Source organism: Solanum stenotomum, chromosome 4 (assembly GCF_019186545.1).
Source record: "Solanum stenotomum isolate F172 chromosome 4, ASM1918654v1, whole genome shotgun sequence".
NCBI classification, from domain to species: domain Eukaryota; kingdom Viridiplantae; phylum Streptophyta; class Magnoliopsida; order Solanales; family Solanaceae; genus Solanum; species Solanum stenotomum.
Genome location: NC_064285.1, coordinates 64,428,205 through 64,454,686, shown reverse-complemented (window position 1 = coordinate 64,454,686; position 26,482 = coordinate 64,428,205). Strand labels below are relative to the sequence as shown.

General features: G+C 31.3%; 3 protein-coding genes and 1 non-coding gene across 5 annotated transcripts; 2 read left to right on the top strand and 2 right to left on the bottom strand.

Annotated features, from left to right (window-relative positions):
* Positions 1 to 2,823: 2,823 nt before the first annotated feature.
* On the bottom strand, positions 2,824 to 7,868 carry LOC125862935 (auxin-responsive protein IAA27-like). The gene is made up of 5 exons (XM_049543059.1): positions 7,284 to 7,868; positions 5,068 to 5,294; positions 4,044 to 4,185; positions 3,346 to 3,407; positions 2,824 to 3,189 (listed from the first exon to the last, which is right to left on the bottom strand). The coding sequence occupies exons 1-5, from the start codon at positions 7,703 to 7,705 to the stop codon at positions 3,155 to 3,157; spliced, it is 888 nt and encodes a 295-aa protein (XP_049399016.1). The 5' UTR covers positions 7,706 to 7,868; the 3' UTR covers positions 2,824 to 3,154.
* Positions 7,869 to 8,742: 874 nt separating this feature from the next.
* On the top strand, positions 8,743 to 22,458 carry LOC125861660 (protein NRT1/ PTR FAMILY 1.1-like). Its single transcript, XM_049541513.1, has 7 exons — positions 8,743 to 8,757; positions 10,248 to 10,260; positions 17,917 to 17,946; positions 18,448 to 18,665; positions 19,237 to 19,478; positions 20,295 to 20,606; positions 21,564 to 22,458. The coding sequence occupies exons 1-7, from the start codon at positions 8,743 to 8,745 to the stop codon at positions 22,456 to 22,458; spliced, it is 1,725 nt and encodes a 574-aa protein (XP_049397470.1).
* On the bottom strand, positions 13,571 to 13,655 carry TRNAM-CAU (transfer RNA methionine (anticodon CAU)). Its single transcript is given in 2 exon segments — positions 13,571 to 13,606; positions 13,618 to 13,655. It is a non-coding gene; the product is annotated as a tRNA-Met (tRNA).
* An 812-nt stretch (positions 22,459 to 23,270) lies between the features above and the next one.
* LOC125861681 (rac-like GTP-binding protein ARAC7) lies at positions 23,271 to 26,380 on the top strand. 2 transcript variants are annotated; one of them, XM_049541533.1, is made up of 8 exons: positions 23,271 to 23,451; positions 23,904 to 23,991; positions 24,100 to 24,209; positions 24,699 to 24,762; positions 24,866 to 24,930; positions 25,017 to 25,082; positions 25,574 to 25,680; positions 26,031 to 26,380. In XM_049541533.1, exons 1-8 carry the CDS (start codon positions 23,353 to 23,355, stop codon positions 26,065 to 26,067), a joined length of 636 nt encoding a protein of 211 aa, XP_049397490.1. In that variant the 5' UTR covers positions 23,271 to 23,352; the 3' UTR covers positions 26,068 to 26,380. The 2 variants fall into 2 exon arrangements, with proteins under 2 accessions (XP_049397490.1, XP_049397491.1); XM_049541534.1 differs by having other exon boundaries at positions 23,309 to 23,451; positions 26,034 to 26,380.
* Positions 26,381 to 26,482: the final 102 nt, after the last annotated feature.

Below are 26,482 nucleotides of genomic sequence, written 5' to 3'. Positions count from 1 at the left end.
GCATGCACATCCAATCTAGTAGATTTGGTAAAATGTATGTTATCAATTAGGAAGTGTTTTGTTAAAAAAACAAAAACAAATTATGATTAATTGGTCAAAATGTTTCTCAAAATTCAAGAAAATGATTTAAAACAAGTTTCACAAGGATCCAAAGTTCAATGTGATAGTTTACCAATTATAGCTTTTGATCAAACTATGTTTATGAATTAAATATTTGTTAAATATTTATAAATATTTGAATGTGAAACAAGTCACTATCGTATATTAACTTGAGGTTATTAGAGAAATTAATAAGCTTTTAATTCTAAATTAGGTTTTAATGAGTGGCATTCCATTTTTATTGTCTTCCCACACCCCCAACCTCGATCAGCCTCACCGTGATCCACCTTTTTAGTGTTTATCTAAATTGTATATAAATTTTTTTGGGATAATATTTTTTGTTATTTACGAAAGACTAGAAAATAGGTAAGTAACTACATCCTTATTTTTAGGAAAACATTTTCTATTATACCAAATACACCCTTAGGATATCTTCTTCTTTGACATAATATACAAACATACACTCAAGCTTGACTTCGTCTGACAAGCACTCCAAATTTAAGAGTGTACATCTAGACACCTCAATTTGATCTCAACAAACAACTAATCAGTCCAAATCGTTCCACCTATGTCTCGTGGACACCTGACGTTGACGTGGTATGCACATAAATTTTGAAGTTGTCTGAATGATCAATTTGTAAGTTGAAGTATTCAACTGACACAGTGGAGACAAATTAAGGTTGTTCTAGATATACATACTTAAAGTTGAGGTGCTTACTTGCCAACAATAAGAGCAAGTTTGATTATCTGTTTATGTATTATTTTTTCTTTTTTCACACTATCAGATGAATTAATAGTATTTTCACTTACCCTCTAATGTAACTTAAACCTTCACATATCGATTAAATAAAGATGTTCAACCAGTTAAGCAAAGCCTCATTTGTTAAAAGGTGATGCATAGTAAATTTTTATATATCAATTTGCTAAAGCAATGAAAGTAAGTAGTATACTCCTAAAAGCCTGCCATATATATAAATATTTTACATCAAGAAAGACTCATGAACACATGGAGTGACTCATAAGTGATGGTAGTAAAAGAACCAACTAGGTCCATTAATATTTTTATTGAACATGTGGGATATATTTAGTAATTATATTTGAATTAGAATTAATGTACTAAAAAGGAAACTTCCTTGAACAAACTTTTTATTTTGTGAAGTACTATAACACTTGATGATGGACATATTGTTTGTTTTTTTTCAACATATATTCCATATGTACTTTAAGCTTTTGAATAATATGAAACATTTGTTGTAGGTTTAATTTGATTATTAGCAAATTGTATTTGTTATATTAGCCAACTTGCTTATGAAAACTCAGCATCCATGCAGCTCATCCAGATGGCATATTAGTCTGAGTGAAGTTGTAGCTAAGGGCGGATTTAGAAGATTTATTACTGAATTTACATGAATTCAATAGTTTTCTCTTGAGAAATCTAATACTCCCACTGTCTCAATTTTGTGATAACGTTTGACCAATTCTACTAAAAAAAGGTCAAAAAACGGCCTTTTGATTGGAGGTCAGTTTTTACTGTTTTTTTAATAGTGTAGGCACGGAGTTTAAAAATGAATAAATGAATGAATGACTTTTGTAACTTGCAAGACTCAAAGATGAGTTTTAGATATTCATCTAACTATAAATTATATTTCATTAATATAAAAAGGTGACATTTTTTGGGGATAAACTAAAAAAAAACATGTCATATAAATTTAGACAAAAAGAATAAATACCTATAACTATTTGAATATGCACTCAATTATTTATGGACAAATTACTTAACTACACTCCTTTACTTACCTTAATATCCATTTATCCCTACTTATTTCAAAATTTTCAAAAATCCCTTATTTACCTATGTATCTCGCATGTATCCCGTGCACAATGCTATGTATCACGCTATGTGGAATGCATCAAACGCTACGTATCCCGTGCACAACGCTATGTATCCCCCATGTATCCCGCTATGTGAAATGTATCAAGCCTAATGTATCCCGTGCACAACGCTATGTATCCCGCTATGTGGAATGTATCAAACCTAATGTATCCCGTGCACAACGCTATGTATCCCGCAAACATCATTTTTAAGGAATTTTTGGTAAATAGAAAACAAGAAGGGATAAGATGTTATTTAGTACTTATAATATGTGGTTCCTATAATTTATACATTATTTATAGTTCTAGTAGTGGATTGAGTTGAGAGTTTTGGGCTTTCTTCAGTGGGCTAAAGATATGGATTTTACTGGGCCGTAATTTAGTTGAGAAATTTGGACTACTAGAACCACCAACCAATAATTAGCTTGACCTCGGAAATGTATGATCTTGAACTTTTAATGTAGAACGTACATCGATGTTATACACCCTGAAGAATGAAAATTACACTTTCACAAGTTATGCCACAAGGGCATACGTTTAGTACTATCTTCGTTGTACCTATCAAATCAAATTAGGTCTTACATCCACGGGGTATAACATTAATACAATCTTCATTCTATCTATCTTGTTAAGTTATTTAGAAAGATCGACAAAATTTGTAGGTGTTTGTTTAATTATTCACAAGCTTTGACACATTTAGCGATACTTCATACTATCTTCATTCTACTTGGCTTATTATTCATGAGCAAGAGTTCTTATCCATATGTTTTATTACAACCAAATAAACATATCAAAATACCAGTACCAGTGCTGGCGGGAGGTAGTAGATACTCCATGAATTTAATCGAGATGCACATACAAATAGACTTCTATAAACAAAAGTGAGATCATTTACATATTCTTTCATAAGCCTTGGAGACTCAAGCAGTAACAATACAGGAAAAAAATAAAAATAGCACAACATACCTACTAAAGCTATAAATTGGAATACTCTTGCATATTATGAATATATATATATGTAACACAAATAGTTAACACTAAAGATTTCTAAGACAGAAACTCGAAATCCTGGCGTTGATCTTCAAATCCAAATTTGGCCATCTACCTTGACATGTATAGGACGAAACACATGAATTTCGACTTCTCATTGCTTATAACGTTTGCAGCAAAAGTACTGCAGATTCTAACGATCTTTGCACTTCTCCGTGGCTCTTGGAGCTGCAGGAAACAGGACATATACTGTATGTTACATGTCGTATAATGTAACATTCATTCTCGCGTTGTTTAGTTTGGGACATTTCGTAATGGAAGTAGTCGATGTAGTAAACAAAATCGGATGCATTTCTCAGATGTATGTGAGCAAAATGTAATTACCTAGACCATTTGCATCTGAACTCTTCATGATCCTCAGCTTCTTGCAGGATTCTGTGAACATCCTACAAACATAAAAAAACGACGAGTAGGAATTACATAGTAAAAATGAGTGATGTTCAACTGATGGGAATGATCAATTAAACTCTCTTGGACAAATATCATAAGACCCGTTGAGAATGATTCTAATCTAGTTCAAGGCTTGTCAAACGTAAAAGGCGTCTGGTGGGATCTTCATGAACAGCAAAATATAAGTTAACTTTGATAGTAAATTTATGAAGCTTGTGAGGCAAAGTATATATTGTAGCCAGTGGGGGATCCAGGATTTCCATTAAGGGGGTTTGGAAAAAAAAAGAGTAGTGCTTAAGATTTGAGGTTTGAACCTCTCAACCACTAAGCCAACCTCTAATCTTATATTCAAGAGGTTCAAAATCAATATATAAACATAAAAATTCTTAAAATACCTTAAATATACAACGTAATTTTTTGGCGAGGGGGTTCGGGTGAACCCCCTTGGCAAACTCTAGGTCCGCCCCTGAATTTGTAGCGTGAACAGGCATTTACACCAGTCCTCTATCGTCAAGACAGGTTCAAAATCATATTTACTGCATTAGAGCTCTAACAAACTAACATGTTTGTGAGCTTTAAGAAAGTTTTTCGTAGAATTTTTTAAAAAAATTGATGTAAAATGTAAGACTTACTCCCATGGTACATCACCGACAAGCATCCAATCACCGTCCTTGTCTTCATAGGTAAGAACATATTCCGATCCATGTAGAAGATCCGCCAATTTGCTTACTTTTAGTCCATCACTTAAAGAAATGCCTTGAGTTTCACATTGACCTAGATAAATTATAGATAATACTCAAAATTAACAGGCCCTTAATGCAGAAGGGAAAAAATGAAAGCATGCTAGTAAGATGTAACTAGTGAACTTATGTTAATGTGGAACTATTCGTTCAATCAAAACTGCATATAAATTATTACTTTTACTCAAATATTTACTACCTAAAACAACAGCAACATACCCAGTGAGGTCTCACAAGTGGGGTGTGGGGAGGGTGAGATGTACGGACCTTACCCCTACCGCTTTGTTTAAGCACCTTATCTTTCTTTAGGCTTTAAAAAGGCTTTTTAAAGAGTTGCAAGCAACAAAAGACCAACACATCCCGACCCAAGCAGCATGTTTCGCTGCTTTTAAGGGTGTAAATCCTTGATCAAGATAAAGAACATTGAAATTTCAGAGAACTAAAACGAATATATTTCAACTTGGAACAGCAAAGGTATCGATTTGAGCTTTTTAAGGTCAGTTTCAGTGACAACTACAACAACATACCCAGTGAAATCCCACAAAGTAAAGTCGGGAGTGTGAGTGTAAGCAGAAATTACCCCTACCTCATGGAGGCAGAGAAACTGTTTCCAAAAGACCTCGGCTCAATTGAAGCAAATCAAAGTAGTAAAGAAAAGGAAAAACAGCAGTGAAGAAATCGGTCAGTTCAGTGAGAGAATATAACAATTACTCTTCTAGAAGATAGCAATCTCAGTACAAAGTACAAAATTGAAACTGTGACCAGTAAAAAGCTTCTTCATTAGACTACCATCACATTTCGTTCAACATTTCAGAGTCGAAAAGAATAATCACACGAAGCGTTCATGGAGATTCCCTCAACGGTACAAGTCATAACGAACCAAAAACCAAGAATGATGTTTTTCATAAAGCATTACCAGCTTTGAAGCAACTGAACATTTTCTCCAGTGCTGAAGATAGATCCTGATAGCTGTTGTAGATAGTAAGATCGACCTTCCTCAGATACGGAGCACCATCCATGCTGACTTTGACATAATGACAACCTGCTACTAGCTTAGCATTTGTATTTTCCTCGGTCTTTGGAGGACTGCTAATCATATTCTTCCGAAAAGATCGAATTGGTGGCCATCCTACTACTTGTGCCCTGACCAAATAATAAAAGAAGCTTCAATTCATTTGTGGTTCTAATTATCTTGATTCTAGAACTTTACAGGTCAAACCTGAACAGCTAGATGCAAAAGTTAAGACAAAATTACGCCAAGTTGGTAGGGAGGGGGAATTACAAGCCTACCAAACAGAAAAAGAAGAGAACAGTACAACCAATTTATCAGAGATTCAACTTAAGCAATGGCTACAACAAATCATACGATTGCGATTACAACTACAACATCGATGCCTCAACCGCCAGAAAGTTGGGTTTGACTATATGAATAGTCAATAACCATGTAATCACACAAGTTGGGTCTAGGGAGGGTAGGATGTATGCAGACCTTACCCCCACCATTGTGAGGTAGAGAGGTTGTTTCCAATAGACCGTCAGCTCAAAAGAAGTGAGATCAAAGCAGGATTGAAAAGAAAATCATAGCAGCAGAAGAACAAGATGAACAAAGCAAAAGAAGCAACATGTAGTATTAAAATTGAAGAATAGTCTACTAGGCAAATACGAGCTAATACTACTAAATAAGTAGAAGATGGGCAGAGGGAACAAGCCCCCTTGCAGAGGTGCATCCAGGATTTTAGATGATGGGTGCACTATTACGAAAATGTGGATCTAAGATATAAATTTTGATCGATTTGACATTTAGGTTCTTATCACTAGAAATCATTAAAATTTTAAAATTATAGGTCCAAAATTATTTTCTATCTATGATCTATCCAAACCTCTCATATAGTTGTTACCCAATTTTAGAAAGAAAGAAAAATAAAACAAGATAGATAAAAGATCCATATACCCTTCGAGGTGGCCCACTGGTTTGGGCTTGGGACTTCTATGTTGGAGGTCTCAAGTTCGAAACCCCTTGCCGGCGAAAGCAAGGGGTTTGCCTTCTGGGTCGAGCTCGTCGTGTCGGGCTTGCCTAGTGCGGGTTACCTTTCCTATGTGGTTTGCGAGCTATTGCATAGGAGCGGGGTTTTTACCCTGTGCGCACCCAAAGGGTTGCGGCTGCGGGTTTCCCTTGTCATAAAAATAAAAAAAATAAAAAGATCCATATTCTAACCTCACTTAGAAAGGTGCACCCAATCATCATCGCACGACATTTTATGATACTTCGAGTGTGGGTTCACACATCTATATTTAAATATTTTTTAAAAAATATAACACTACTATATATGATTTCGGGAGGGGAGCATGGGTTCACGTGAACCCGGTGACCCCCTCCCGGATACGCCTCTGCCCCCTTGCCTCTCCCACATACAAGTATGACACACTCGGCTAGTTGGCTACCTACTATCCTGATCCTCGACCTACATACCTTCTTATCTAGAGTCACTAACCATGTTGCTCCATTTTAAGCTCGTCTATGACCAATACAATATCAAAAGAACAGCAACAACTACACCTTACTCCCAACCAAGTAGGGGTCGGCTATATGAATCCTCACTAATAAAAATATGTAGATTTAGCTAATGATAGCACACGATCAAGGAAAACTGTCCATATAGGTGAAAAAGTTGCAAAGTATAAGAGGGTTGTGTTACACTGAAAGCCAGCATAAAACTAGTTAATTCATAATGAATCCTCACAATACAGAAAAAAACATAGGATTCTCCAAGAAAAATATTGTGATGGTTGAAGGTTGAGCAAATACAACAAAAGAAATTTCTGTACACAATACACAAAAGTGCTGAGAATCAACAATTTCTCCAGTGAGGACATGGACACAATACATGTATTCTAAGGAAAAAAGACAGAAAACACCAAAACATGCTTGCATCATACTATGAATCTAAGCTAGCATTTGACCATACCAAATTTGGATTTTTGGGACTTCCACTAACAAAACATCAAAAAAAAATTCTAAGTAAAATGCATGTGGAAACACAACATCAAAAACTCAACTTTTCAACTTCCTAATTTATAGCTAATCAAGAGCTTATATAAGTACTTATTAAGGGTAAGTTTTGAAAGATTTACTTTGCAACTGGAGCAACCCCATGACTATTAGTACTAGAAATCAGTGCCTTTTTCTCTTCCACTGGTCTAGGTGATTTTGGAGTTGCCTCTTTCACAGAGCTACTCTCAGTACAAACAGAACCAAGAATCTTGTTTCCAACTTTTACACCCTTTGGAGAAACAATAAAGCTACTATTTTTAGCAAAATCAACTTCAGATCCAAAACCCCATCTCCCAGAATCACCATTTATGGTATCAGAAAAACCCCTTTTAGCTCCAGAAGGGAAAGTTTTCAAAACCCCACGTGGGTAATCATTCTTATCTGGTGGTGATTCAGAACCAGGCAAGCCTAGTCTAAGTTCAGTTGCCTTAAAGTTCAAATCTTTACTGTCCATTGATGAAACACAGCTCTTGTCAGAGTTTCCCTCTATGGATAAAGACATAAAAAATTCAAGAAAATAGTGTGCAAGATTATCAAAGTAGCAGTGTGCTTGAATTCTTGATTGTATAGAAGAAATAAAAAAAAAGGGATCTTTGGGCTTTCTGTAGCTTGTTTGTAATTTTATACAATTATGCCATGTGTGATCTCTCACCTACAAAAACACACACATTCACTCACTGTAGCAGAAAGAGATAGAACTGGAATAAGAGAAATACTCACTCACTAACACGAGTTCATGGTGGAGTAGTAAGTTCTTCTTAATCTTTTTTGGAGAACTTTTGAATACGAAATCACTTTTATTAGAGTCATTTTACCCTAATATGGATATCAAAACACTGGATGAAAAACTAAAAGATAAAAATTACTCCGTCTATTTTTACTTTTCCAATATTAAAAACATACTGATAAATAACAGTTTTATTGTATTATTTTAAAATATAATAAATTTGTTTTTTTCTTTTTAAAATGACTGCATTTAATAAAAGAAAAAAGGTTTAAATATGTTATCTAACTTTGTCAAAAAAATGTATCTATATTATCTGTTGAAAAACTGGTTAATCTTTATCATTATCGTTTGGAAAAAGGTTCATTCGTGTCATTATTTATTAACTAAAATAGCATAGATAAGTCAAAATTTTAACGAATGATATAATAAGCCTTTTTGAAGCAAAGTTTAATGATATATTTGAGTAATTTCCTAAAAAATAAATTAATTAATAATATGATTGAATCAAAATAGATCATACGTAAAAATAATTTTGTAAAATCAAAATTGTATTTTTAATTAATAAATAATTATATAAATAAAAAAAATGATATAGATAAATTAATTTTTTAATAAACGACAAACTTAGAAGAGAATATTATATAGGAAGAAGGCTGTGAAAACAGGGACAAATAAAACACAGCTAATTCTTTCAGTAAAAAGGTGCTTTAGCTTTCTTGCTTTCTTTTTTTACAACTTTTTCTAAAGCATGCATAATATTAGCATTTCCCCCCATAATTATAAGTAAATTTTAATTTTGATTCTTATAATATATGAATTCGTCCATGGTTAGTGAATGATATACATTACTTCTGCAACACTTATATTATTTATTTATTTTTGAAGTTTTGGGATCACAGAATATGAATTCAAGATTATCTAAAAAAATTGTGTATATTAGTTCATATATTTTTTTGAAAATAACTTTGTTTGACTTAAAATTTTGTGCGTCCATTCAAAACGATAGTGACCAATATCCATTGTGTTTCACAGATCGACATCGCTTTTTAGAAGTTCCTAAGGCATGAAATAGAAATTCGGGATTATTTAAAATTTTCTTGTATATTAGTCCATAAATTTTTCTAACCAATTTCGTTTAACCCCAAATTTTATGGGTCGTTTAGTGAACAATACTTATCATTTCTCAAAGACTAAAAAAGACATCGCATGTAATAGAAAATATTTTACTCCTAAAATAAATAAAAAATTGATAAAAATTTAAATTAATCGAACCCAAAATAAATATTAGTAACTAATAAGCATACTAAAAAAAAAGTGTGAAGTGAAATATGCAGCAAGGGAAGTGCTATTACAGCTAACAGTCATAGAATGTGTAAGTATGTGAAAAAAAAAATGGATGTCATAATCATAGGGTAGACTTTTTAGGTTGTTAAAAATTGGGGACAAGATGATTAATCTTGAAACAACATAAAATTGACCCCATTTGAGATTTGATTAAACATGAGAAATCATACTTTAAGTCCCACCAAGAAAACATCATGTTGATGTGTCAATATCAAGTTGGGCGGAGTTACAGTATTAGATACGAGCTCAGATGAATTATTAAATTTTGCTTTAAAATTTTTTTTGTATATAAAAAAAAGTATTAAATATTTAATAAAATAACCTATGAATTTGATGAAAATTAGTTCTGAATCTATAAATTTTAAATTTTGACTCTTTTTTTTTTAAAACTGAACGCAAACACGACTATGGTAAGAGACCATGAACATTAGAGACGAACTTAGATTATTTAGAATGAGTTCAAGTTAACCTATCATACACCATATCGCTTTTGTGATATATCTCGAAGGTACATAGTTTCATATAATAAATCGAAGGAATTCAATTGAATCCTTTTTTAAAAACAGTGTTGCGCAAATAGAAAAAAGGAAATAATATAGATTAAGTTCTGATTCNNNNCCCCCCCCCCCCCCGCCCCCACACACACACACACAATAGTAATAACAAAGGTAATTTAAAATTTTTATGCTATAAGTTTGAAATTTTAAAAGAAAATTATATAAAATAAAATTTGTGACTCTAACGTGTTAAGACTCTCCCGTCACCACTTAGTTTCTTGTCATGGGACCTTGCTTATTAGGAAACATACATGAATTATGGGAAGAGACTGAACTTCTATTGCAACAACTAGTGTTACAAATTTCAGCAAATCATGCATAAATTAAAGCCAAGTTGTAGATGATACATGAACATGATCAAAATATATAGAAGTTTTCTCAAAGTATTATCCTAATAATAATTTTGTATTGCTCAGACACTCCTAAAACGTTTTCAGTATTTAGTGAAAAGTTTGAACAACTTAGTCTAACAAAAGCAGATGGAGCATATGTTTCAAATAGGTCGAACAAAACATAATATTTTTAACACAGAACATAGATATATGAGTAAAAAATTAATAAATATTAAATTTTTAACCCTATAAATGTAGAATATGATATATATCATGAGTTCAATGATAGAAACTCCAAAGGTTAATTAATTTGTCAAGTTTAACATTCTGAATCTACTCTTACTAATAATTTAATTAGAATTCATATATCCGATCTCAGTAGTTATCCTAGCCATTTGGGAAATCTATCAAGAAGATTGCTAGTGGAGGTTACTATTGGAAATGGAATCTTAAAAAGCAATTGAAAGTGCAACATGCATTGCCTAAAATCTCTCATGATAATTTCAATCATCAAATTCAATTGAGCAGAAGATCAATTGAATTTGGACATAGTCACCATAGTATTATTTTCAAAATATTTAGTACATATATCTAAGTTAGCAACTCAGGGCCGCTATGTCTTAAATTTGAAGTTTATGTATTTCTATTTCTATTGAGATACGAAAATCAATGTAATAGACATTGAATTTTCGTAAACCTATAGGTTGGATGTAAGCTCATCATGATAGGTTATAGTCTAATATATTATGTTAAACATTAATCTTTCAGACAATGGAATCCGTTTTATGTTGATGGAAGAAATAAAGAAGATAATTTACTGAAAATGGAAGATATAAACATTCATTAAATCAACCTATTTCTATCTTATATTAATTTTATGCTGGCTTAATCATGTTTGTCCATCGAGCTACGTTATCATTGAGCCTAAAATTACATGTACCATGAAAAGTTGTACACTTGTACTATATTTTATAAAATTCTTTACATAATTTCTCTTTTTCTATTTTGATATGAAATTCACCTAAGGTGTATATCATGTGCACTCTTTCTTTAGAAATTTATTGGTCTAAAACACTGACATTCCTTTTTTTCAGCCCCCCTTCGTCATGGACGTCACATACCCTTAGCGGTGAACCTGCTAAGTGTTGGTAACGGTAACTACCCCTAGTTGATACATATCACAACCAAAAATAATGGTTAGCAACATTATTTTTCATTTTTACGATATTTATTTACAGTAACTATTCCTAGTTGATACATATCTTAAATTGTTGATATTAAGAATTTATATAGTTTGACTCTCGTGAGAAATATTTTGGCCCCTCAAACCAAGAAACCAAATATGGTGTGTCTCCCCTATCCAAGATTGTCACATGATATATAAATTCAATGAATACTTATTAGTACAATTCCTAATAAGTGTACTGTGTAAAATGAGAGTTTTACTAAAGCCCTTGTGAGGAAAAGGACCTCATGACTAATGAGTTATATATATCACAACAAAAAAATAATTATTGGGTTCCAACATAAAGAAAAACTTGCATGAATTATTGTACTTAACTTCCACTTGCTTCTTGTCATGGGAACCTTTTTATTATAACCTAACCCCTTGGACTCTTCAAAATCGTTGTCACATTTGTGTCGTATCCTTTAAAAATTCATTACTTTTGAAGGATCCAACACACACCCATCAACATCTTTAAAGAGTCTGACCAACATAGTTTATAACTAGGCATAAATCATTTTAACAGTTTAAGCAAATTCTTTTTTCATTTCATTTTATGTGATAGTCTATATGAAGTTTATGAAAGAAATAAAAGACTTTTGATATAACAATAGCAAAATTAAGATTTTCACTAAAAAAAGTTTAAATAGGAGTATAAAAAAAGTAAACATACAAAAAGCCCAAAAAAATACAATAATGTTTGTTAGTATACATATAAAATAATTTTGAGTACCTNATTTTATTTGTGTCACATAAATTAAGACAACAAAAATAACATATATTGGGTCCATTTTAATAGTGTCAAAGAAAGTACAGGTTTGTGATAAAAAAACTTATTCATTTATCCACGCAAACAATCGATTCAAAAACTCCGTTATTAGCCCCAAAACATACCATTTATATTATTGGGCCCGTGCATAGCACGGGCACCATTATCTAGTTTATATATATATATAAAATCTGGATGAACCCCTTTGAACTCCCTAACTCCGGACATGGTGGAATTTACCAAGAGTACCCTCAGGGTTCTTTGATATGAGGGATAAAGGATAATAAGCTCTTAATAGAATACAAGATTATTTTATTAAATATTTGGTTATGAGTTTTATTAGCTAATCCCAAAATTATTTGTTTCACTATTTATACTATAATAATAAAATATATATTTTTATATATATATAATAAAATAACTAATTTTATGAAATAACTTTATTTATCTCATTTCCGTACCAACCACCCTTTTAGAGTTTGTGGTGTTGAATAACATGACCAATTTAGTGTAGTACTACTAATATGGAAAAAGGAAAATGGTAGATCATTATGGCAAAGAATGAGAAGATGACAAGAGTAAAAGGTTTAATAATTTGATGTGATTCACCTCTTTGTACCATATAATCCAATAATGGTTAGAGGCCTTCGTTTTTTTTTTTTGTTTTTTTGGTGGGGTGAATTGCTTGGTCCTTTTAAATTTCAGTTTGATTTTAAAATTTTCAATAATGTGCATATAGTCGACTCAATTTTTTCATGTTTGATTTGATTTACTTCGATTTTTAAATTTTGATTCTTATATATTTGTGAAGAATGTCAGCAATTAAGAAACAATAAATAACCTCACAGATGACTTAAAAACAATTCCAACTATATCGTTCCAACGCAAACGACAATTAATTTAGATTTGTTTGGTTTGATTAGATATAAAGCCTCAATATTAACTTTCTTTTAAATTAATTAACGAGTTTTTTGATAACTTCGATCAAAGATCCATCTCAAATAATCTTTTATGATTACCAATAATTGAATTTTTGACAATCGTCTTTATGTTTTAATTATTCTTTCTTTCTCCACTCTCTAATTTTCTGAGAGGGTATTCAAAGATAAGAGTAAAACTCAACCAAATAACTTTAAAAAGGTCGAATAGGTGAATATTATTGAATAAATAAATAAATACACGTAAAAGAAAAAAGAAATTCTCTCATTAATTGAGAAACCATATAAAAGCAAAGAAAATAAAATTTTTGAACATGTCTTAAAACTTCGTTTCTTCGATGCACTTCATGACCCTAAGACTAAGAACCAAAGTTTTAGAAAATATAGAATTGAAAACTAATTCGATTTGATTTTTCGATATTTATGTCTCCCTTGCTAGGTTGTACGATCAAAAAAAAAAAATAAGAAAAAGATATGGGGTGAGAGAGGCTCGAACTCTCGACCTCAGGATAACTCTTTAGCTATGAGACCTACGCGCTAGCCAACTGCGCCACCACCCCATTATTGTTTTATTGCTCAAAATATAACTATTATCAATTAATATTTATACACAAAGTACTACTTTTTTGTGGTTATGCTCAAGGAAAGAAGGATGTGTACTTTGGTGAGTGAAGATATAACAACATTTAAAACTTGTCTAAACTCGATGTTTATATCAAGATAGATTGTTTATTTTATGCATTTGAATACTCTTTTAAAGAGAGTAACACTCTCAAATAAAAAATAACGTGTAGAGGAGATTGTTTTACCACTGATATGTGTTGTTGGGATTTGGTCTCCAGATCATGGGTAAACTATATATTATTTCCCTTAATTATGAATTTTAATGCATGATACCAATGCATATGAAAATATGTATCATGCATGTACTTAATAAATTGATATAAATATCAGATGCGTTTAAGATTTTATCGATATACATATTGTTGATATGACTTATGATTAGAGGCGAATGTAGTGTACTAGTTTAACGTTCATTTGAATACAGTACTTTTATTGTGAAGTATAATTTTATGTATAAAATATAATGAATTTAACTATGAACCTTAATAATTGAAGTTTAAAACTTAAATTTTGAATTTGTCTCGATCAATACCTACTTATGTTGAATACCTAAAATGACCAAACCAAGTAGAGGAAAGTTGTATATTTTTTCTATATCAAGAAAGGCCTCCATTATTATAATCCTTAAACTCTAGCCACAAGCCCACAATAGACTAAGTGGAGGTCATTTTTAGAATCTTTTAAGGCACAAGATAAGAAGCAACATGATAACCATAAAATTAAAGAGTCCTCAAATTTCAAACTTAGCATTATGTGATGCACAACAAAGTCACTAATTAAGTCTTCCATTTTTTACAAGACTTTAAGCAACCACTTCTTGTAGTGATTTCTAAAAGAAAAAAATGTTTCTTTAACTAATTTAACATACCAATAATAAGGTGTGTACACACCAATAACAATGGCCATATTAACTAAATTTCCGGTAAAATGATTGAACTTCAGTTATATGAAATTGATTTAGTCAAAATTAACGCTAAATATTGTAACGGTGAAGTTGTCTCGAGATTAGTATACGTGCAAAAAAGTTTAAGGAGCAGACGCAACACTATAACAAAAAAGACATTTAGTGACAATAGAATTTCCATTTAGCGGCAATATTTATTGCCACAAAAAGATTTAACAATAATATTTATTGCTGTAAAAATATTTAGCGGTCATTGAGTTAATGTCATTGCACGTAAAGTCGCTAAAGCGTATTTATATAGAGTATTGGTTATAAATACACATTTATTATTGCAGCTAAATATAATATAGAGACAATTATATTATTGTCACTAAACCCTTTAATTGTTATAGTGCAAATTAAATGTCAACGTCAAAATTGGGTACCATGCACTTGTCTGAAATTTTATCAAGTTGACTATTTTGCATTTGCATACAAATAGGCCCGGTAAGGAAGTAAAGCGCTCCCCATCGAGTTGACTATTTTATATTTGTATACAAATAAATCTCGTTAAGAAAGTAAAGCGCTTCCTACCAAGTATTTGATATATGTGTATTATATTGAGATTGAGAATTATGCTCTAGAAAAAAAATCAATTTTACGCGATGAGAATAGTCATGAAACTTAAGGCAATGATGATACTATATGATAAACTTTTATTTATGTTGATTTTTGATATAATAAATATTAGATATTAAAATCATTTCAGATGCCTTCAGACTATATATATATAATTAACAATAAAGACTAATTTTCATGACAAAAGAAGCAAAGTTGACAAATTGCCACTTCCAAGATGCCATAACAAATACACAGGCCAATTCATAATTAATTTGGATTAATTTTTATTTATATACACATGGTAGCATATAATTTTACTAGTAGTTTATAAAATCAATGAGACTCAAATGAAAAAAAATGTTTTCTTAGGAGTAGGTTTAGAATAATCCATCAGATATACTCATAAACAGTTTTGGTCTTTTATGTTTGATGATAGAAAGTTTTTTTTTTTTTTCATCAAATATTTAATAAACTTTGGATATTACATTCGATGAGAACTTTGAAAAAAAAATAACTAGAAACATTAGGAAAGTCCCATTGAAATCGAAACTATACTAAATACAAGATATAGACTAAAATCATCAAAAACTGCACTTCCATGTATGAGTTTATATTGCCATTTTTTATGGTTCATATTAAACCTAACGATCCGAGTTGATTAAATATTCAACATATACCAAAAATACTCACTTTTTTTTTTATAAATTTAATAAAATAAAACTAATATGTATATTTAAGGAACGATTATGAACTTACACCTAAATAAAAAAACCATTTTTGTTATTTTTCTCCAATAAATGCCAAATGGATTTCTTTTAAAAGTATCACTAATAAAAATAGGACAAATTACTTAACTACACTCCTTTACTTACCTTAATATCCATTTGTCCCTATTTATTTCAAAATTTTCAAAAATCCCTTATTTACCTATGTATCCCGCATGTATCCCGTGCACAATGCTATGTATCCCGCTATGTGGAATGTATCAAACGCTATGTATTCCGCATGTATCCCGTGCACAACGCTATGTATCCCGCTATGTGAAATGTATCAAACCTAATGTATCCCGTGCACAACGCTATGTATCCCGCAAACATCATTTTTAAGGGATTTTTGGTAAATAGAAAACTAGAAGGGATAAGATGTTATTTAGTACTTATAATATGTGGTTCCTATAATTTATACATAAAAATACTCACTTTTCTTTTTATGTAGAGGAATTCACCCTTTGATGGGCTAACTGTGAAGTGGGCTTAGCTTTTCCAACAAAGGCCCACAAGCCCACAGTGATACTTTCTTTTGGGATCTTTAACATTTTAGAATCTTGATAAATTCGAATTCGCATCACATAAATAAAAGATTTGATGTATCTGGAAAAGTGGGCTAGATGCATCCTTCTTTGATTAAATTTGTAGATGAAAAAGCTAAAAAAATAAATAAAAGAATCGATACCTGATGAAGTAGAAAGAAAAAAAAAATGAAGAAGAAGATGAAAAATAACTATCTCTTCAATAACTTGCAATGATAAATCAGAAAGAGAAAAGATTTCAAATTCAAAAATAGAGTGATGGAGATAATTGATGATACGTGATTTTAGGCGTGAAAAAAGGAAAAAAATCTTGGGGTGATAGTTTATATCCGGAAAAGTCAGAGAAATTATGAAAAAGAGGGATTTTTGTAATTTTTTTGGAATGGTAGGAAATAATAGAAAATAGGGTAAAAAAGGATGTGTAGTTAGACAATTAATCCTAAATATAAATAAAATGAGTCTAAATAGAACGATACGAAGAATAGAAAACTTTATTTATCAACTAATTTGAAGTTGAAGTGGATTTGATATATATATATATTCTTGAAATTCGATTTCACTAATTATTAGTGTATGAAAAAAAGTATACAATTAGGCGTAATTATTTTGAAAATTATATTAAATTGATGCCGTAACGTTAACAATATGTTCGTAACACACTTCCAAAAAAAAAATGACTGACTCACTATATGACAATAATTTGTTGTCATCAACTTAGCTGAGATTACAAAGTAGTTATTCGATCGATGTTATTGACATTTTAGTGGGCCCTAATCGCAAATTTGAATCAATCAATTTGTGATTTTCAAATATTAAGTTTAAGTTATATACATCGTTAATGTAAATAATTTTATACAATATCATGTCATTCAAAAAAGGATATCTACCTACCGTTTGTAGCTACGTCTTCTTAAAATATGAGATTTGTAATGTCGAACATAAGATATATTTACTTCTTATAACGATAAAAGTGGAGTTAAAATTTATTATACTGACCGACTTTATATATAACTTAAACTCAAATTTTTTTAATTGACATCATAAGTCATGCTATATTATTGGCTATATGTAGCCAAATGGCATTATTTTTGTCGATTTTTTTATTAAGGAAAATTTCAAACATATAAAGGAATCATTTTGCATAAGGCAAAAAACAAACTGTTAAATAGGTTGAACATAAAAAAAAAATTCATTAGCTTTCTCTCTATTTTTCTGAACAAAAAAAAAAAACTCATCATTTTTTTCTCTCATTCTCAAAAGTTTTGTATAGAATTAAAAAAATATTTTTTGAGTCATAATTTTGTGGTGATGGAGAAAATTGAGGAAAACAATTCAGATAAATTGAAAACTAATTCTGAAGATGTTTCAAGTGACAAGAAATTAGGTGGCCTCAAAACCATGCCTTTTATTATTGGTATGTAATTTTATCATTTATTATTTTAGCCCTTTGGTATGGATTTTTTTCCCTCTTGAATTAACCGTATGTTTGGTACGACAGAAATCATAATTTCAAAAAATATGTTTCATGAAGAAATCATAATTTTCAAGAAAGGGGGAAATTAAATAACTTCCCTAATCACTCTTAGGTGGAAGTTACTTAATTCCTTGTAGCTATCTTAATTTTTAACTTCCATTAATATTAATGTATAGTACTCAAAAATTTCATGAAAATAACATTATTAGATTTACAAATTTTCATATTAATCATTAATATTTTCCACTTCCAACCAAACATCGAAATAGAATTTTGAAAATATGTATATATTTTACGTGAAACAATGATATTTGTCATACCAAACAAGCTCGTGGTGAATATTTTTAATGGATAACATTTCCGACAAGTCAATTTCTATCTTTTTTTTAATAGTAGTGATATATTAATTTTTAACCTTTTTTTTATGATGGCAATTGACAGCAAATGAGGCATTGGAGAAAGTTGCAAGTGTGGGATTAATTTCAAATATGATTTTGTACTTGAAAAATGAGTATCACTTAACTAATGCTAGTGGTGCAACTATTCTTTTTTGGTGGAATGCTATGTCAAATTTCACACCAATATTTGGAGCTTTTCTTGCTGATTCTTACTTGGGAAGATTTTATGTCATTGCTTTAGGGACATTCATCACCCTAATTGTAAGTATATATATATATATTCTCTAGATCTTCTTTTATTGTTATATGGGTAAATTCGACCGGTAATCATTCAATTTTGTGTTTATAATCACATATAAATCATTTTATGTGATAAATTCGAAGTTGAATGACCCTCGTGAAATTTATTATTCATATGTTAGTTGTTTGTTACTTTCATTGAAATTTATTATTTGAGGTGGATCTAGGACATATTTTATGTGTTTGGTTGAATCGGTGATTTTTAATTCAAGCTAAGTATAAAAAACAATAGCTTGGTGCATGATCTAGCTTCACGTAGGGTCTAGAGAAGAACTGCACCTCAAGGTGGTGTAATGTAATCAGTTTACACTGACACACTATTAATCAATTTGCAATTTCCGTCTCACGTTTTTAACGTAAATGTTATCGCAAATACTGAAGTTATTCCCCAAAAATAATGAATATGTTATTTATGGCCAAACATAAACACAAACACTACTCAATCATATTGAATTTACTGACTCTATATCCTGAATTCGTCTCTGCTCGTTATCAAGTTTAAATTTAACACTATATATTATTTTGATTATAGGGAATGGTGGTCCTTTGGTTAACAGCTACACTTAAAGAAGCAAGGCCACATGCTTGCAAATTAGAATTAGGAAATTGTCTAAAACCAACCATTGCTCAATATGCATTTCTATTTTCATCATTTGCATTGATGTCTATTGGAGCTGGTGGAATCAGGCCATGTTCATTAGCATTTGGTGCTGATCAATTTGACAATCCTAAAAACCCCAACAATGGAAGGATCTTGCAAAGTTTCTTCAATTGGTAATATGCATTTAATTTATTATGATAACGTCATAAGTAATACCATGTTTGATAGCTGATTGCGTGTTTTTAGAAATTTACTGAATTATTAACCACGCTACTAGAAAAAACAAGATTTCTGTTGACCACTCGTTAGAAGTTCGTTGGAAATTGCACTCATTAACGCAAATGTTTTCGATGAAAAATGTTTGTCGAGAATTTTGATGTACCATTTAAAATTACTCATGTTGTGTTACGTTTATATTGTTACTCTATACATAAAGGGTAATATAGTCTTAAAAATAGTTTAGAGATATAACATTTTTCCTATATAAAAGGACCAAAAAAGCAAACATCTTGATTGATTAAAGATTAAATATGTTTAGTGAAATATTATACGGATCAAATCAGAATTTATCAATAATTAAGGGACAAAAATACTATTTAACCGCGCTACCATTTAATTTTCCAAATATTGTATCAAGTTTTTAGAATATACAACATGTTCCCTACATAAAACCTTTAACTAAGACCCAAAAAAGCTAAAATTTGCTTGTTATATATTACAAAGACCAATAAAACTTATCAATAACTAAATGGACCAAAAAATACTATCATCCTTTTTTTTTAAAGGCGAAATGATCTGGAAGACTCATGTACTTAATTTCGTTTGTCAGTTGACCCTGGACCCTGGAGGTCGTCCAACTGATAATGAAACCAAGTACAAAAGTTTTCCGGGTCATTTCACCTTTTTAAAATCCTCTTTAATTTGTCATATTGTCTTTATTTTTGTTATTTATCGAGAATATTATTTTTGTGCTATTTTTATTCCAACAGGTATTATGCAGCAGTAGGAATATCAGTGTTAATTTCAGTCACAGTCATTGTGTATATTCAGACACAATTTGGTTGGGTTGTGGGATTTGGAGTACCTGCAGGACTAATGTTTTTGGCAACAATTTTTTTCCTTCTAGGTTCAACAATTTTTATTAAAATAAAAGCAAAAAAAAGTTTGTTTACTAATTTTGTTCAAGTTATTGCTGTGGCATGGAAAAATAAACATCTTGCTTTGCCTCCTATGGATTCTAATGGATGGTATCATCATGATGAGAAGGGTTCAAGATCTATTTTTCCATCCAATAAACTAAGGTATGATTTTTCGATTTCGAGATTTTTCAACTGCTATAGTGACACTATTATAAGAAAGAAGAAAAAAGAGCATAATATCTAAGCTTTTATTTGCTAAATATCAAATTCTAATGATAGGAAAATCTTTTAATGTTGTGTATTAAAGTATCAAAATGTTTAGACATATTATTGGTAATTTCAGAGATTTTATTTCTATAAAAATGGTTAATTATTATGTTACTAATTACTAAAAAAGAATATAGTTGTTATTGAGAGGTAATTTTATAAACTACTATAATGATATGATTATTAGTGTAGTTCAATATATTATAGTGAGTTCATAACATTTTTATCAAGTTGCAAATTAATACTTATTATTACTCATTTATCTATAGATTTTATTTATATAAGTAACATGATTGTGTAATTAAACTTCTCTACATATAAGTGTGTAGGTAGTGTATGTATATTTTAGGTATAATACATAAATGTCTTTTAACTTACTTTCAGCTGACATTTATGCCTTTCAATTTTGGGTGCACATAAGTACACACTTAAACTCGTATAATATTGAACAAGTAGTGTTCTATGTGATATAATACGCGCAGGATGCCACGTATGACACAAATTTGCCATGTAGGATGCCACGTAAGACGAATATGTCTATTTGTTCAATTTTGTACAAGTTTAGTGTCTATTTGTGCACACCCAAAGTTGAAGGACATAGATGTCAGCTGAAGCCAAGTTGAAGTGCATATTTATGTTTTATACCTATATTTTATATCAAATATACATATGTTATACATAATATACATACCTAATGCATTGATAATATATATGTCGTGTATATTTTAGTCATGTTGATAAACTAGTTGGTCCAACCGTATATATCTATAACTAACTATTTTTGAAAAAAGTGCAAGTTTCATTGAATCTTGAATTGACAAGTTATTGATAACAAACTTTTTTTTTTGATAGGTTCCTAGATAAGGCATGCATAATTAGAAATCCAGAGAAAGATTTGAACCCTAATAATGGAATATCTACAAATCAATGGAATCTTTGTACAATTCAACAAGTTGAAGAATTCAAATCATTGCTCAAAGTACTTCCAATTTGGTCCACAAGCATTATGATAGCAGTAACAATAAGTCAACACGCATTTCCAGTACTACAAGCAAATACAATGGATAGACATTTATCAAAAGGTAGTAATTTCCAAATTCCAGCAAGTTCCTATGGTGCATATGGGGTTCTCACATTGACAACATGGCTAGCCTTCTATGATCGAGTCCTCGTGCCCTGGATCTCCAGGTTCACAAGGAAACCACGAGGTCTCAGCTTCAAACAACGTATGGGGATAGGGTTGTTACTTTCCTGTGTGGCCCAGGTTGTGGCCGCACTGGTGGAAAGAGAGAGACGTTCGCGAGCCCTAGACCAGGGGCTTGCGGACCATCCACTGTCACAAGTGGACATGTCAGCAATGTGGCTAGTCCCGCAACATTGTTTGACAGGACTAGCTGAGGCGTTCAACGCGATTGGACAAATAGAATTTTATTATTCACAATTTCCTAAGAGTATGGCTAGTATTGGAGTGGCATTGTTTTCATTAGGAATGGGATTTGGGAATTTGGTTGGAAGTTTAATTGTGGAAATTGTTGATCATGCTTCAAGTAGAGGAGGGAAAGTGAGTTGGGTGTCAAATAATTTGAATTTAGGTCATTATGATTATTATTATTGGGTACTTTGTTTGTTGAGTGTTGGGAATTTTTTCTATTTTATTGTGTGTGCTTGGGCTTATGGATCTGATGAAGATAAAAGAATTTGGGAGGAAGATCAAGTTGAAAAGAAAGGAGAGATTGTTATTTTATAGTTTTTTTTTAATCAAAAGTGAATGTATAATTTATGTATACTGATCATGTTATAAACAGTAGATCTGTTCGGCTATTGAGGTAAAGATCTTTTAAAAAAAAAACATGTTTGACCCTTTCTATATGTTTTTCCTTTTCTTTTATGCTTTTAGAAACTTATGTTTAATTTTGAATTTGAAAACAATTAACTTTATGGTTTTTACTTTATTATTTATGAGAAGTTGTTATTGTCACGTAAATGTTATGACGTGTTTAAAATCATAAGTTTTAAGTGTCTTGTAGAGTTATAGTCACACAAATACCATGATATGTTTAAGAGTATAGAATCTAAAAGTCTTCGTTACATTATTAAATTTTCTGCAATTCAAACTATGTCACATTAATTGGAGCAGGAAAAGTATGTCATACATTTTTTAGCGTGCATGACAAAACTACTAACAAAGTTGGTTCTAATAAAGTGATAAATATTCTTTTATCAAAGGTATTGGGTTCAAATTGATCTGATTACGGAATCACATTAGTTAAGAGCACTTAATTCAGAATAAATTTAAATTTAATCGGATCCTAATACCGTTTCAATTCAAGTGAGAAACAGCCAAATGAATACAGCTAGTTATCGCCAAACTCGCCACAAAAGTCGTTCTTAGCCGTTAGTAAAACATGGTCCCATTTTTCAACAAAAAATAATCATTATTTCTATCATCTCAAAAAAATTCAAATTTATTGACAAAACTTTAATAAACCCTCTCTTTATTTAATGTTTTCTTTTTGAAACACACAAAAAAAAAAAAAAAAAAAAAAGAGTAAAAACATATATAGTACTTTTGTTTTTTCTTCTTCCTATCTTGAAATCCTTCTTTAGAAAATATTTTTTTTTTTCAATTTTTTTTTTGAATATGAATGTTTCAAAGTTCATCAAATGTGTGACTGTAGGTGATGGAGCTGTTGGAAAGACATGTATGTTAATTTGTTACACAAGTAACAGATTTCCCACTGTAAGTTTTAATTCTTTAATTTCTTCCCAACTGTTCGAAACTCGATGAATAATGAACCAACTCCGTTAGGCTTCTCAAAATTAATTATTAGGCTTTTGTTAAGATTTTAAACATGTGACGTGCGTCTGACTTACACATTATATATTGCACTCTTATTACTAGAACAGAGTCTTAAAGATCCTTTTTTAGTTGATGAGTACATGACACTAGATAAGAGGTTATAGATGATACAGATTAGAATAAAAGGTTAGTTAGGTAGTTGAGTGTTGTTTCGCTTATTCTTCCATACCTGTAGCTGTAATACTAATAATCGTCTTATTTTGTTGTAGTTATTGTTACTTTTTAAGAATATAGGTTTTCTGGCATGCTTTTTCTTTTTTCCGAAACTACTTTTGTTCCCAAACCTCACTTATGGGATTATACTGAATATGTTGTTGTTGTATTTTTTGCAGGATTATATTCCTACTGTGTTTGATAATTTCAGTGCTAATGTGTCTATGGATGGAAGAATTGTCAATTTGGGATTATGGGACACTGCAGGTACTTTTTCTTTAAATAGATTTATTAGGTTCTTAATCTTTGATTTATCTGCTTAATTAGTACTACTATTATCTTATGGATTTTTATTTTTTGTGTGTGTTTTCAAAGGTCAAGAAGATTATAGCAGATTAAGGCCATTAAGCTATAGATGTGCTGATGTATTTGTATTAGCTTTCTCTTTAATCAGTAGAGCAAGCTATGAAAATGTTATAAAAAAGGTATACAATCTTAATTTATTGTACCAAGTGTCTTCATTTATCATCCTTTAGTACTTTGGACCATTCTCGAGACTCCACTTGTGGGACTATACTGAATATGTCGTTGTTGTTATTGTTGTTTTTGGACATTCATATTTCATACACTTGTTTGCAAATCCTTTTTCATTTTCCCTTGGTCTTAACGGACCTCCAACCTGAAATATTCCGAATCATAATCAGAAGTAAAGGGATACATTTGAACCTTTTTCCTAAGGTATTTTGATACGTGTTGGAGATCTGGTGAAGTACAAGAGGATTTGCTAACGGCAAGAGTATAAACGGCCTCAAAGTATAACGTGGGGTAAAATTGAGATATTTCATATAGTAGAGCGATATTTTTGACCCTTTTCCCTTCATAGTGGTTTGCTGTCTTTTCGTTGAACAAACATATGGTCAAATTTGCAATTTCATTATCGAGTAGTTACTCTGTTTACTCTGAATTATATACAGTGGATGCCTGAACTTCGTCGTTTTGCACCTGATGTTCCAATTGTACTTGTTGGAACAAAGTTAGGTAAGTATCTAAATGGATTCAAATTTTATCGGATTTTACTGTATTCGAGCCCCTAAGATCAGAACCTGAGACTCTGTGTCCATATGTTTTCTTATATGTACAGATCTTCGAGATGACAACGGATATCTAGCTGATCATATGGGTTCAAATATCATTACACCTGCCCAAGTGTGTTATCGCTATATAGCATTATAATTTGTAAAACGCTTGATATAGATGGAACATCACAAATAACTCGATTAGCTTGAATGCAGGGTGAGGAGCTAAGGAAACAAATCGGTGCTGCAGCTTATGTAGAATGCAGCTCTAAAACACAACAGGTACTTCAATTCTGCTGCAAACTAACCTTAGATATGGAATGCATTCAGCTTCATCAAGTACACGTCATCTGCTAGACGTTTTTTAGCTATTATATAGGAACGTTGTTGTTGAACATATCGTCATAGTATTAGCCTTATACATGTAGTTTCTGGCTTTTGATATTTGTTACCATCTGTTATCATTTGTGTTTTAGTTACTGCATTGTTTCGTTGTTGTTACTATTCTTTTTCTTGATGCCCTGTACTGCTTTCCGTATTAATTGGCCTGTTTTCTCCGTTATCATATCTCCTTTTTCATAACTACTTTGATTTGCTTCACTTGAGCCAAGGGTCTTTCAAAAACAGCCTCTCTACCTCCACGAGGTAGGGGTAAGGTCTGTGTACACTCTACCCTCTCTGGACCTCACTTGTGGGATTACACTGGATATGTTGTTGTTGTTGTTATCGAACATATTGTCTGTTCACTAAAGTTTTTTGTATGTATTTGTTAGAATGTGAAAGCTGTTTTCGATACTGCAATCAAGGTTGTGCTTCAACCTCCTAGGAGGCTGGAAGTTTCAAGTAAGAAAAGGCACAGAAGCACAGGCTGCTCAATTGTGTAAGTGAAAGAATTTTCTTATAATGTGAAAGCTATATATGGTATCTGTATCCATATTAAAACTATCAATGTGCACGGACTCTCCAAAAATGTACTACTTTTGGAGGATCCAACACACATCGGTGACATTTTGGAAGAGTCCGAGCAACATAGTTAGTTCGAGGACCAAAATCTTAAAAATGACAGACTTTAAGACATTGTTGAACTCACTAATAACAAGGCATTCTTACTTGAACTTTGAACAGCTCTCAAAACTGTCTCAATGTAGTTACAACATGAAAATTTCCGCAGTATGTTGATTCTCTATCTCCAGCTTGTTCACTACCTAACGTCTCATTTCTCTCCGATAGCAGGGGGATCGTATGTGGAGGTTGTGATGCTGTTTAGCAAAACGTTAGGTGGATTTCGTGTTATATTATTTCATAAGATTATTAAAACGAGCTTGGGATTGAGGCGTAGTTGAGTTAATGCAAGTTGTTTTTGGTGGCATCAGAAGGAAATTAGCATTTTCTACTTGATGATTTGAAATACCTTAATATGGCTTAGGCAAAGTTGTTCTTCATATAGCATTTGTTTTGTACCATAAACTAGATGTATAAAAGCGTAGGGAATTTGTTGATTCCTTCATTGATGTATTTTAAATGTGTATGACAGTTTATGTTGCTCGGATTCATTCAAAAATGTTGTCAGTTTTGTTTCAGATTCTCTAAAGGTCATTCATTTTTTTTGAAAAATCTGACACAGGCGCGAAAATATTAGGATTGAGAAGAATATGTAAAGAAACAAAATCCCAAAGATTACT